The 11436-nt window shown below is 50.5% G+C and overlaps 1 protein-coding gene across 1 annotated transcript; it reads left to right on the forward strand.

The window, feature by feature from the left end:
• Positions 1-4383: 4383 nt before the first annotated feature.
• On the forward strand, positions 4384-7263 carry LOC111837896 (large ribosomal subunit protein bL12m-like). The gene is made up of 5 exons (XM_072712792.1): positions 4384-4576; positions 5091-5286; positions 5746-5820; positions 6049-6186; positions 7109-7263. Exons 1-5 carry the CDS (start codon positions 4518-4520, stop codon positions 7223-7225), a joined length of 585 nt encoding a protein of 194 aa, XP_072568893.1. The 5' UTR covers positions 4384-4517; the 3' UTR covers positions 7226-7263.
• The last annotated feature ends 4173 nt before the right edge of the window (positions 7264-11436 follow it).

Below are 11436 nucleotides of genomic sequence, written 5' to 3' on the forward strand. Positions count from 1 at the left end.
CTACACTTACGACTGCGTAGCCACACTCAGCTCAAATTCCTTCGTGAAATTTGCTGATGACACAGTAGTGCTAGGCCTCATCTCCAACAATGAGTTTACTTGAAGGAAGTGGAGAACCTGGAAAAGTGGTACCAGGATAACAGCCTCTAACTGAACGTCATCAAAACAAAGGAACTGATTGTGGACTACAGGAGGCATCAGGGCTCTTATCCACCTGTCAACATCAATGGTGCTACAGTGGAGAGGATGAACACTTTCAAGTACCTCAGCGTCCATCTTTAGGAGGACCTCACCTGGTCCACACACACATTCTCTGGTCAGCAAGGTGAGGCAGCAGCTCTACCATCTGAGGCAGCTGAGGAGGTTTAAGGTCTGTCCTGTGGCCTGTACTACGAAGCGGGGTTACTGGCTTATCGGGGTAACTTTGCGAGTAACTTGATGACGTGTGGTGTGACTTCGCGATTAACCCGTACTACGAAAGGTGGGTAGGTTTTAGTTGAGGCATGCTGCCATGGCAATTTACGCTAAGTCTCAAAACTGCTTGGATTAACTGCTTGGTTAAGTCGAGGTTTCTGCGTAAGCCAGCCCTATATGAGCACCGCCCCTCCAACTACAATTTCTCCGAAGACAATGCCAGCGTACCTGGATGATCCGTACGACATTGGCGCGCGAATCGTGAGGGGCTCTCTCTGTTAATATGTATGAAATGGCATATAATATGCATACAGTGTATTAATTAATAACTGTTACAGAGAAAGTTATTCTGAAAACCCAAGAGGTGTACAATGTTCCCTGTTGTCCACTGATCAAAGCACACTTCACTAGATGTGCCTGTCTTGTCTAGTTTTAAAATTATTAACCCATTCCTGTATTGTTCCATTGCACAGTATATGGATACATTCGAACATTCAAAAATTAATAAAAATTTGCATGTAAAGCAATCTGGGAAACAAAGGGGTGTGCAACAGTTGCCATGAGCCCAAAATACTAAACCACCATGTCATTACAGCTGAAAGGACCTATTATATTAGCTATTAACATGGTTTGGCACAAATCACAAAATGTTTTGAGGCGGAAAAATAATCAGTGTGCATCGATGTATGTGTACTGGACATCACAATTCTGTCATAAAAAACGCCCACCTTACTTCCGTAAAGTTATTAAAGCCAGAAACCTGAATATGGAATATGAGGCTAACTTAACCGCGGTGACAGGTTCCTAGTCGTTTTCTCACTACACATTTGCTTCTGTTTTGTCCTGTTGTAAATCATTTAATTGTTTGTTAAACAGTGGCTCACCTTCTATTAAGTGTCATATGAACAGACACCTTTTTATTATTAGCTGTAAAACATAGAAACACGTTATTAATAGCTCTCCTGGAGCCGACACCTTATCGTGGTGGGGGGGTTTGCGTGTTCCAATGATCCCAGGAGCTAAGTTGCCCGGGGCTTTAAGCCCCTGGTAGGGTCACCCAAGGCAAACAGGTCCTGGGTGAGGAACCAGACGAAGTGCGGTTCACAAGACCCTTTATGATGAATACAAACATAGATTCACGTTTTCCCTTGCCCAGACGCGGATCACTGGGCCCCCCCCCTGGAGCCAGGCCTGGGAGTGGGCCTCGATGGCAAGCGCCTGGTGGCCAGGCCTACACCCATGGGGCCTGGTCGGGCACAGCCCGAACAAGGCACGTGGGTCCCCCCTCCAATGAGCTCACCACCTGTAGGAGGGGCCATAGGGGTCGGGTGCAGTGTGAGTTGGGCAGTGGCCGAAGGCGGGGACCTTGGCGGTCCGATCCTCGGCTGCAGAAGCTAGCTCTAGGGACATGGAATGTCACCTCTCTGGTGGGGAAGGAGCCTGAGCTGATGCACGAGGCTGTGAGGTTCCAACTAGATATAGTCGGGCTCACCTCGACGCACGGCTTGGGCTCTGGAACCAGTTGGACCCTCTTCCACTCTGGAGTTGCTCACGGGGAGAGGCGCCGAGCGGGGGTGGGCATACTTATTGCTGGGCGCCTGTACGTTGGGGTTTACCGCAGTGGACGAGAGGGTAACCTCCCTTCGCCTTCGGGTGGGGGGACGGGTCCTAACTGTTGTTTGCGCTTATGCGCCAAACGGCAGTTTAGAATACCCACCCTTTTTGGAGTCCTTGGAAGGGGTGTTTGGGTAGCGCTCCTCCCGGGGACTCTCTCGTTCTGCTGGGGGACTTCAATGCTCACGTGGGCAATGACAGTGAGACCTGGAGGGGCGTGATTGGGAGGAACGGCCCCCCCGATCTGAATCCGAGTTGTTGGATTTCTGTGCTCATCACGGATTGTCCATAATGAACACCATGTTCAAGCATAAGGGTGTCCATATGTGCACTTGGCACCAGGACACCCTAGGCCGCAGTTCGATGATCGACTTTGTGGTCATGTCATCGGACTTGCGGCCGCATGTATTGGACACTCGGGTGAGGAGAGGGGCGGAGCTGTCAACCGATCACCACCTGGTGGTGGGTTGGCTTCGCTTGTGGGGGAGGAAGCCGGTCAGACCTGGTAGACTCAAGCGTACAGTGCAGGTCTGCTGGGAACGTCTGGCGGAATCCCCTGTCAGGGGGAGTTTCAACTCCTACCTCCGGCAGAACTTCGCCCATGTCCTGGGGGAGGCGGGGGACATCGAGTCCGAATGGGCCATGTTCCGTGCCTCCATTGTGGAGGCGGCTGACCGGAGCTGTGGCCGTAAGGTGCTCGGTGCTTGTCGCGGCGGCAATCCACGAACCCGCTGGTGGACACCGGCGGTGAGGGATGCCATCAAGCTGAAGAAGGGCCTTTTTAGCCTGTGGGACTCCGGAAGCAGCTGATGAGTTCTGGCGGGCCAAGGGGAACGCGGCTTCGGCGGTCGCTGAAGCAAAAACTCGGGTATGGGAGGAGTTTGGCGAGGCCATGGAGAACGACTTCCGGGCGGCTTCGAGGAGACTCTGGTCCTCCATCCGACGTCTCAGGGCGGGAAAGCGGTGCAGCATCAACACTGTTTATGGTGGGGATGGTGCGCTGCTGACCTCAGCTCAGGACATTGTGGGTCGGTGGAAGGAATACTTCGAAGACCTCCTCAATCCCACCGACACGCCTTCCAATGAGGAAGCAGAGTCTGGGGACTTGGGGGTGGACTCGCCTATCACTGGGGCAGAGGTTGCTGAGGTGGTTAAAAAGCTCCTCGGTAGCCAGGCCCCGGGAGTGGATGAGATCCGCCCGGAGTTCCTCAAGGCTCTGGATGTTGTGGGGCTGTCTTGGTTGACACGCATCTGCAGCATCGCGTGGACATCGGGGGCGGTGACTCTGGATTGGCGTGGCGTGGAACTTCAGGGAGCATTACATTACTTAGCAGCATATAATAAGTGACTTCTGAATTGTGTAATTATTAACAGTATTTCAATTCTTTTCAGAAAACACTTCATTGTCTAATACTCGGTCGTGAGATATTTTAGACCACATTTTATGACCATGAAAATGTACGTATGCATTTACTCGGTCGGCAGTACGTTGCCAACAAGTCTGCCTGCTTTTGTTGGCTGCAGTGGTATCGAACTTTCTTTACAGCATTGAATTAAGCTTCTCATAACCCTGCATAATTTGCATGCAGTCTTCCTCCGTGAAACATGGAGATTGCGCCATGAGTCAAACGGTGCCTTGCGCTGCCGAACGTGCTCCATTTATGTGAACTTATATTGAATACTCTTAGGAGGCATGTCACGCTCTGATATGCCGACAGACTTCCTCGTGTTTGATGTAAACATTAGTCATCACTGATGTGGCGCATTTTTATCCAAAAACTGCTTCCATGGTTTTTGCCAAACTGTGGATAAAGTGCACATTAAGCATGCTGCACTTGGTTTATTCGAAGGATGCAACACCCTTGGATACTTTCGCTAAGCATATGAACACGTCTGCCAATTGTGGTAATTTAACTACAGATATCCTTGGTGGGGCAAATGGGATGAAGCCTCTTTCTGTGAGGGCAGGAGGAATGGCCACCCAGCCAGACAGTGTGGGCTACTAGTTACTAGTTTTCTTCTTGGAATGAAATACATAAACACAAGACATGAGGCAAAATCTCCAAATGCTGACATTATGAATTACCAACAAATTATGAAGGTTTATGTTTAAAAACAACATTTATACTTGCGTGTACAGCAATTAATTAAAAGTTTATTTTAAAATCAAAATAATCCGTACAGCTCAGATCGCCTTTCCTGGTGACAGTCACTGTTCATTGAAAATTATAATCATATTGATTATCTAACATGGGAAGAATAATCGCTCCTGTAAGGCCCCTTTAAATCGCGTTGTTATGCCAGCATGGTTGTCAATAAAGTTTTTGATTCCGAGGCGATGACGAAGTGCTTTGTGGGTAGGTCGTGGAACGAGATCGGAGGACGCCATGTGCTTTGTGTTCGCCGGTTTGCGGCACTAAGAGGCAGTTAATGACAGTGAGGTGGTAGCAGGGCCACATTGCTTATACGGGGACGAAGACGCTGCCGCCATGAACTGCACTCGGCTGTGCATCCGGACCGCGCTGCGGATCGGACCGAAGGCGCTTCGGTGGGCATCGGGGGCACCCTGAGGTTGCGGGGGCAGAGCTGCGTGCCTGTACTTCCTGGAGCCCCTGTTATTAATCCAGAGAACTACTATGTAGCTTAGCTAATGGAATCAGTCCAGTGTGATGCGGGTTCATTGGCTTTGAGTTTCCTTTCTGCGGGATGTTTGGTCGGTATTGACACTATATCTACTATTAGTTATACAGAGTTAACAGTTTACAGGAGGACAAGTAGTTGGCTAAGGATCCGGGGGCAGTCTGCACATTCTGGTCTTGTATATATTCTGACTCTTAGTCTAGGATCAGCAGAAGTTTTTCCGTCCAGTTGCTTTAGATGAGCCAACAAGTTATGAGGTTTCATGCACCTTTACAGTGCCGATCATGAGATGACATCACATTTTTTTTTTTCATTTTCACTGTAACTGTTTACTTCAACATCTCAGTGCCCATAGTTAAGTGTGTAACGTTTTTCGGGTAATGAAGTTGGTGTCTTAAATGCTGTTACTGTCTTCCCTGCAGGCAGGACCTGGGAATGTCGGTGAGGTGTGGGCATCGAGCACTGCAGACCAGTGTAGTCCGCCTGTCAGAGGCCATTGCCGCCGCCCCCCCCCTGGACGGCACGCCAAAGCACTACTCCCCCAAAGTGCAGCAACTCGTCAATGACATCGCCAGCCTGACGCTCATAGAGGTGTCTGACCTCAACGAGCTCCTCAAGGTAGGGCTGGTGTGGATCACGTCTGACAGCCCAGCAAGTTCCCCAGCTATGTCTGACTGCCTAGGGGCTCTGCCTTCGCCGTGTCTGACTGCTCTGTGCTGAGTACAGCAAGTACACAGGAAGCTGTATCCCCCACAGTCACGTTGTCCCCCACAAAGCCACACGGAGCATAGTGGACAAGTATCATGTAGGTTACTGGTTCCAGAGCTTCCTGTATCCTGGTGCTCAGAAGTTAATGCTCGATGGGGATAAATCAGGTCAGGAGCTGCCCCAATCCGGTGCTCAGGCCAGAGTGGCGCTGCTGTAGGGCAGTGGAATTACATACCTGTCTGCTCTTCCTGCTGAGCTGATGTGTAAAACGGGCCAGCGGAGTGTGTGGGTGGGAGCTGTTCTGTCACTGCGCTGGCTGTTGGGGGTGAGGTGGCCTGCTTAGCGCTGCTTGTGTCCTTGCTCACACAGAAAACGCTGAATATCCAGGACGTGGGCGTGATGCCGTTGGGGACGATGGCGGCTGCTTCCTGCCCTGCTGGCCAGGTGGGTCATGGAGTCCTGCTGTGTGTGAGAGGGTTAGGGGGACAGAGAGAGCATGAGGTAGGGAGGGAGAGAGAGAGAGAGATTGAGATGGGTATGTATTCATATCCATGTGAATGTTCCTATTTGGTGCCGAGTCCATCCCTCCGTCAGTCAGTCTGTGTCCACATGCAGACCATGGTAAATGCTAGTATGTACGGTAAAACTTCACCCCGGTGTTTGTGCCCACAGGCCGTTGAGGAGGAAGTGGTCCCAGAAAAGAAGGAGAAAAGCCATTTCATTGTCAAACTGACAGAACTGAAGGTGGCAGAGAAGGTCAAACTGATCAAGGAGGTGAAGAATTGCATCCAAGGCATGAACCTGGTGCAGGTAGGCATTGCATTATCCACTCAGGGGCTCCCCTCCTAGTACAGGTAGGCCCAGCATGCCTGTCCTGGGGCTCCCCTCCTAGTACAGGTAGGCCCAGCATGCCTGTCCTGGGGCTCCCCTCCTAGTACAGGTAGGCCCAGCATGCCCGTTCTGGGGCTCCCCTCCTAGCGCAGGTAGGCCCAGCATGCCCGTCCTGGGGCTCCCCTCCTAGCGCAGGTAGGCCCAGCATGCCCGTCCTGGGGCTCCCCTCCTAGCGCAGGTAGGCCCAGCATGCCCGTCCTGGGGCTCCCCTCCTAGCGCAGGTAGGCCCAGCATGCCCGTCCTGGGGCTCCCCTCCTAGTGCAGGTAGGCCCAGCATGCCCGTCCTGGGGCTCCCCTCCTAGTGCAGGTAGGGGAGCCCCAGGACGGGCATGCTGGGCCTACCTGCGCTAGGAGGGGAGCCCCAGGACGGGCATGCTGGGCCTACCTGCGCTAGGAGGGGAGCCCCAGGACGGGCATGCTGGGCCTACCTGCGCTAGGAGGGGAGCCCCAGGACGGGCATGCTGGGCCTACCTGCGCTAGGAGGGGAGCCCCAGGACAGGCTCCCCTCCTAGTGCAGGTAGGCCCAGCATGCCTGCTCTGGGGCTCCCCTCCTAGTGCAGGTAGGCCCAGCATGCCTGCTCTGGGGCTCCCCTCCTAGTGCCGGTAGGCCCAGCATGCCCGTCCTGGGGCTCCCCTTCTTGTGTGTCTTGCAGGTACAGGGCTGTGTGCCCATCCTGGTGCACCCCCTCCTGGTCCAGAAACTTCTGTAATGGACTGGGTCGTTTTTTTCCGTCTGGACCACAGGAGAACAGAGACTGTTGTCATGTGTACATGGAGTTTGTGGTGTTTAGCTGGTGACAATGAATGAATCTTTTTAATAATAACCCTTCATCTCCCACAGGCGAAGAAGCTGGTGGAGTCTTTACCTCAGGAGATCAAGGCGAACGTTTCGAAAGAGGAGGCAGAGAAGCTGAAGGCTGCCCTGGAAGCTGCGGGCGGCACTGTGCTGCTGGAGTAGCAGCTCCTCTCATCCCTCCTCTGTCTTCATTCATTTTTTATTTTATTTTTTAATCGGTGAGAGCGGCAGACTCGTCCAGCGCTGGTGATTCATTCCTACTGCAGGGTCTGCCATCAGTGATGTGGGGTCCCTGGTGACAGGGTGAGCTGCCCAGGCCTGGACCCTCACCACTGTCATGTGACGGGGGTGGAGGAGCACATAGGCTCCTCGTTTGTCTGAAGGATATGCCTTCTGAACTGGTCTCGTGCCGCTGCTGGCTCTGTCCATCCTGTCCAACGTGACTGTTGGAGTCCATCACAGTGAAACTGTTCATGGGCCCTCCTGTGGTGAAATAAACGTGTGATTTATTACACAAAAAAAGCCTGTGCCACTTTTACAGAGTTAGCGTGCTTGAGGCTTACTGGCTCTAATTAAATTCCTTCAAAAAGTTACTGCTGTTGAGATGCTATCAGTGACAGCATCAGCTTATTCTGTGTGGTGTGACTGCAGTACCCAATATCTCCACTGGAGGACAGCCATGGATTGGCAATTCATTTCTATGACGTAACACAACAAAAGCGCTCGGGCTCTGTGGCTGATGAACTAGAGTTCAATGTTCATACTTTAAGACTAAAGAAAAGTTGGTGTGAAAAAAAAATGTGCTGCTGGTTGGAGAGCTCAAGCAGCGTGGAATCTAGAAGAACCTCAAAGGAGCTTCTCAAGAGGGGTGCCCCAAGGTGCTGCATGGAATTGCAGTTTTCACAGTCGGGTTTCTTCTCTGTGTCTGGCTGCTTGGTTCTGCCTTCATTTTCAAATGGTTACAGGCTATTGTGTTAATTGCAGAGATAAATGAGATAAATCAAGTTTAACTGCAATGGCGCAGAGACAGGGTTCTTTGTAGAATATTTCTTTTAACCCCAACTCGATATAGGATACTCTATACAATGTTTAGGCTCAAAAAACGAATCCTGGAGGTAGGAACATTGATCTGCAATGGGAATTTAGATCATCGACTTTAAAGATTCCATGGGGTGTGGAGCTGCCTTTTTCTAAATGAGGACGCATACCTTTCTGTCCGAGGACATGTGGCCTGGTGGCACCCAGAGGTCCACAATGCAAACAGAATCTCAGCTTTTATTCCATTAGTGGAGCGAGAAATCATAGCTTGAGCGGGCCAGCAGAAAATCAGGTGGGCCAGTCCCATAGCAATTCACTTCGCAAAAAAAAAAAAAATTACACTACTGGCTCAATTACATACATACTTGTGTGTGTGTGTATGTGTGTGTGTGTGTGTGTGTGTGTGTGTGTGTGTGTGTGTATGTATATATATACACTCACCTAAAGGATTATTAGGAACACCATACTAATACGGTGTTTGACCCCCTTTCGCCTTCAGAACTGCCTTAATTCTACGTGGCATTGATTCAACAAGGTGCTGAAAGCATTCTTTAGAAATGTTGGCCCATATTGATAGGATAGCATCTTGCAGTTGATGGAGATTTGTGGGATGCACATCCAGGGCACGAAGCTCCCGTTCCACCACATCCCAAAGATGCTCTATTGGGTTGAGATCTGGTGACTGTGGGGGCCATTTTAGTACAGTGAACTCATTGTCATGTTCAAGAAACCAATTTGAAATGAATCGAGCTTTGTGACATGGTGCATTATCCTGCTGGAAGTAGCCATCAGAGGATGGGTACATGGTGGTCATAAAGGGATGGACATGGTCAGAAACAATGCTCAGGTAGGCCGTGGCATTTAAACGATGCCCAATTGGCACTAAGGGGCCTAAAGTGTGCCAAGAAAACATCCCCCACACCATTACACCACCACCACCAGCCTGCACAGTGGTAATAAGGCATGATGGATCCATGTTCTCGTTCTGTTTACGCCAAATTCTGACTCTACCATTTGAATGTCTCAACAGAAATCGAGACTCATCAGACCAGGCAACATTTTTCCAGTCTTCAACTGTCCAATTTTGATGAGCTCATGAAAATTGTAGCCTCTTTTTCCTATTTGTAGTGGAGATGAGCGGTACCCGGTGGGGTCTTCTGCTGTTGTAGCCCATCCGCCTCAAGGTTGTGCGTGTTGTGGCTTCACAAATGCTTTGCTGCATACCTCGGTTGTAACGAGTGGTTATTTCAGTCAAAGTTGCTCTTCTATCAGCTTGAATCAGTTGGCCCATTCTCTTCTGACCTCTAGCATCAACAAGGCATTTTCGCCCACAGGACTGCCGCATACTGGATGTTTTTCCCTTTGCACACCATTCTTTGTAAACCCTAGAAATGGTTGTGCGTGAAAATCCCAGTAACTGAGCAGATTGTGAAATACTCAGACCGGCCCGTCTGGCACCAACAACCATGCCACGCTCAAAATTGCTTAAATCACCTTTCTTTCCCATTCTGACATTCAGTTTGTAGTTCAGGAGATTGTCTTGATCAGGACCACACCCCTAAATGCATTGAAGCAACTGCCATGTGATTGGTTGATTAGATAATTGCATTAATGAGAAATTGAACAGGTGTTCCTAATAATCCTTTAGGTGAGTGTATATGTATGTATATATATGTATGTATATAATATATATATATATATATATATATATAAAATAAAAAAAAAAGTCAGTTTTAAATGACCCGTAGCAATACTAAGGAGCAAGTGAACAGAGAAAGAACAATCTGTTTGCATATGAAAAGTAGTTTTTTAGTCCGATCTGACCACATACACAAACACACCTGTCAGACACAATCGTTTTATGGTACAGTATCGTTAATTGAGAATGCTCAATGAATCGGCCTGAGTTCTATCTGGGTTGGTCTGGGCTGCGCAGGCTGAGAACGCTGAATGAATGGGCCTGACTTCTATCTGGGTGGGTCTGGGCTGCGCAGGCTGAGAACTCTGAATGAATGGGCCTGACTTCTATCTGGGCGGGTCTGGGCTGCGCAGGCTGAGAACGCTGAATGAATGGGCCTGAGTTCTATCTGTGCGGGTCTGGGCTGCGCAGGCTGAGAACGCTGAATGAATGGGCCTGACTTCTATCTGGGCGGGTCTGGGCTGCGCAGGCTGAGAACTCTGAATGAATGGGCCTGACTTCTATCTGGGCGGGTCTGGGCTGCGCAGGCTGAGAACGCTGAATGAATGGGCCTGAGTTCTATCTGGGCGGGTCTGGGCTGCGCAGGCTGAGAACGCTGAATGAATGGGCCGAGTTCTATCTGTGCGGGTCTGGGCTACGCAGGCTGAGAACGCTGAATGAATGGGCCTGAGTTCTATCTGGGCGGGTCTGGGCTACGCAGGCTGAGAACGCTGAATGAATGGGCCTGAGTTCTATCTGGGCGGGTCTGGGCTGCGCAGGCTGATAACGCTGAATGAATGGGCCTGAGTTCTATCTGGGCGGGTCTGGGCTACGCAGGCTGAGAACGCTGAATGAATGGGCCTGAGTTCTATCTGGGTGGGTCTGGCCTGCGCAGGCCCAACCCTGCCACTGAGCTCCGTTTATTCTAACATCATCCTAAAATGTAACAAAGGACAGTCAAACTGGAAATGAATGTGTATATGGTTGTGTCTCCCTGATGACAACTCCGGCAAACAGTAAAACCACTGTCAGAGTTTGCATCTTCGTCTGTAATGCATAGAAACCACCCCTTCGGCAAAGATGTTATTCTACAGATAACAGCCCTTTATGGTTTGTGGGAAGGGCCCCTTGGGGGTGTGGTCTGCATAGAGCAGCTTGCTGGAAAAATGCAGGCCCTGGGGTAAGGTGGAATCGCTGAGGTGCTTGTCGCTGTTTGATTGATGGGTCAGTGACCCTCTGTGTCCTGCCAGGGTCTATCTGCTCTTCCTAAACCCATAAGGTTGCCTGGCTGGACATAGTCCCAGGTCACGTCCCGCAAAGACACCTGTCCTCCTTTTTTAAATGACAGTGAAGAGTCCTGGTCACAGTCAATGGGAGGATAATCTGGGACCCGAGAGCCTGGTGGCTGAGCAGCCAAATGCTGCTTCAGGATGCTGTTCCTTACTTTCTGAAAGTGCCATCTGAGCTTCTTCAGGCTGTATTTTATTATAACCCGGTGAGGGACCCCCAGTAAACGTCAAACGCTGAGCTTCTTCAGGCTGTATTTTATTATAACCCGGTGAGGGACCCCCAGTAAGCGTGAAACGCTGAGCTTCTTCAGGCTGTATTTTATTATAACCTGGTTAGGGACCCCCAGTAAGCGTCAAACGCTGAGCTT

The sequence above is a fragment of the Paramormyrops kingsleyae genome, chromosome 5, assembly GCF_048594095.1.
Source record: "Paramormyrops kingsleyae isolate MSU_618 chromosome 5, PKINGS_0.4, whole genome shotgun sequence".
In the NCBI taxonomy this organism is placed as follows: Eukaryota; Metazoa; Chordata; class Actinopteri; order Osteoglossiformes; family Mormyridae; genus Paramormyrops; species Paramormyrops kingsleyae.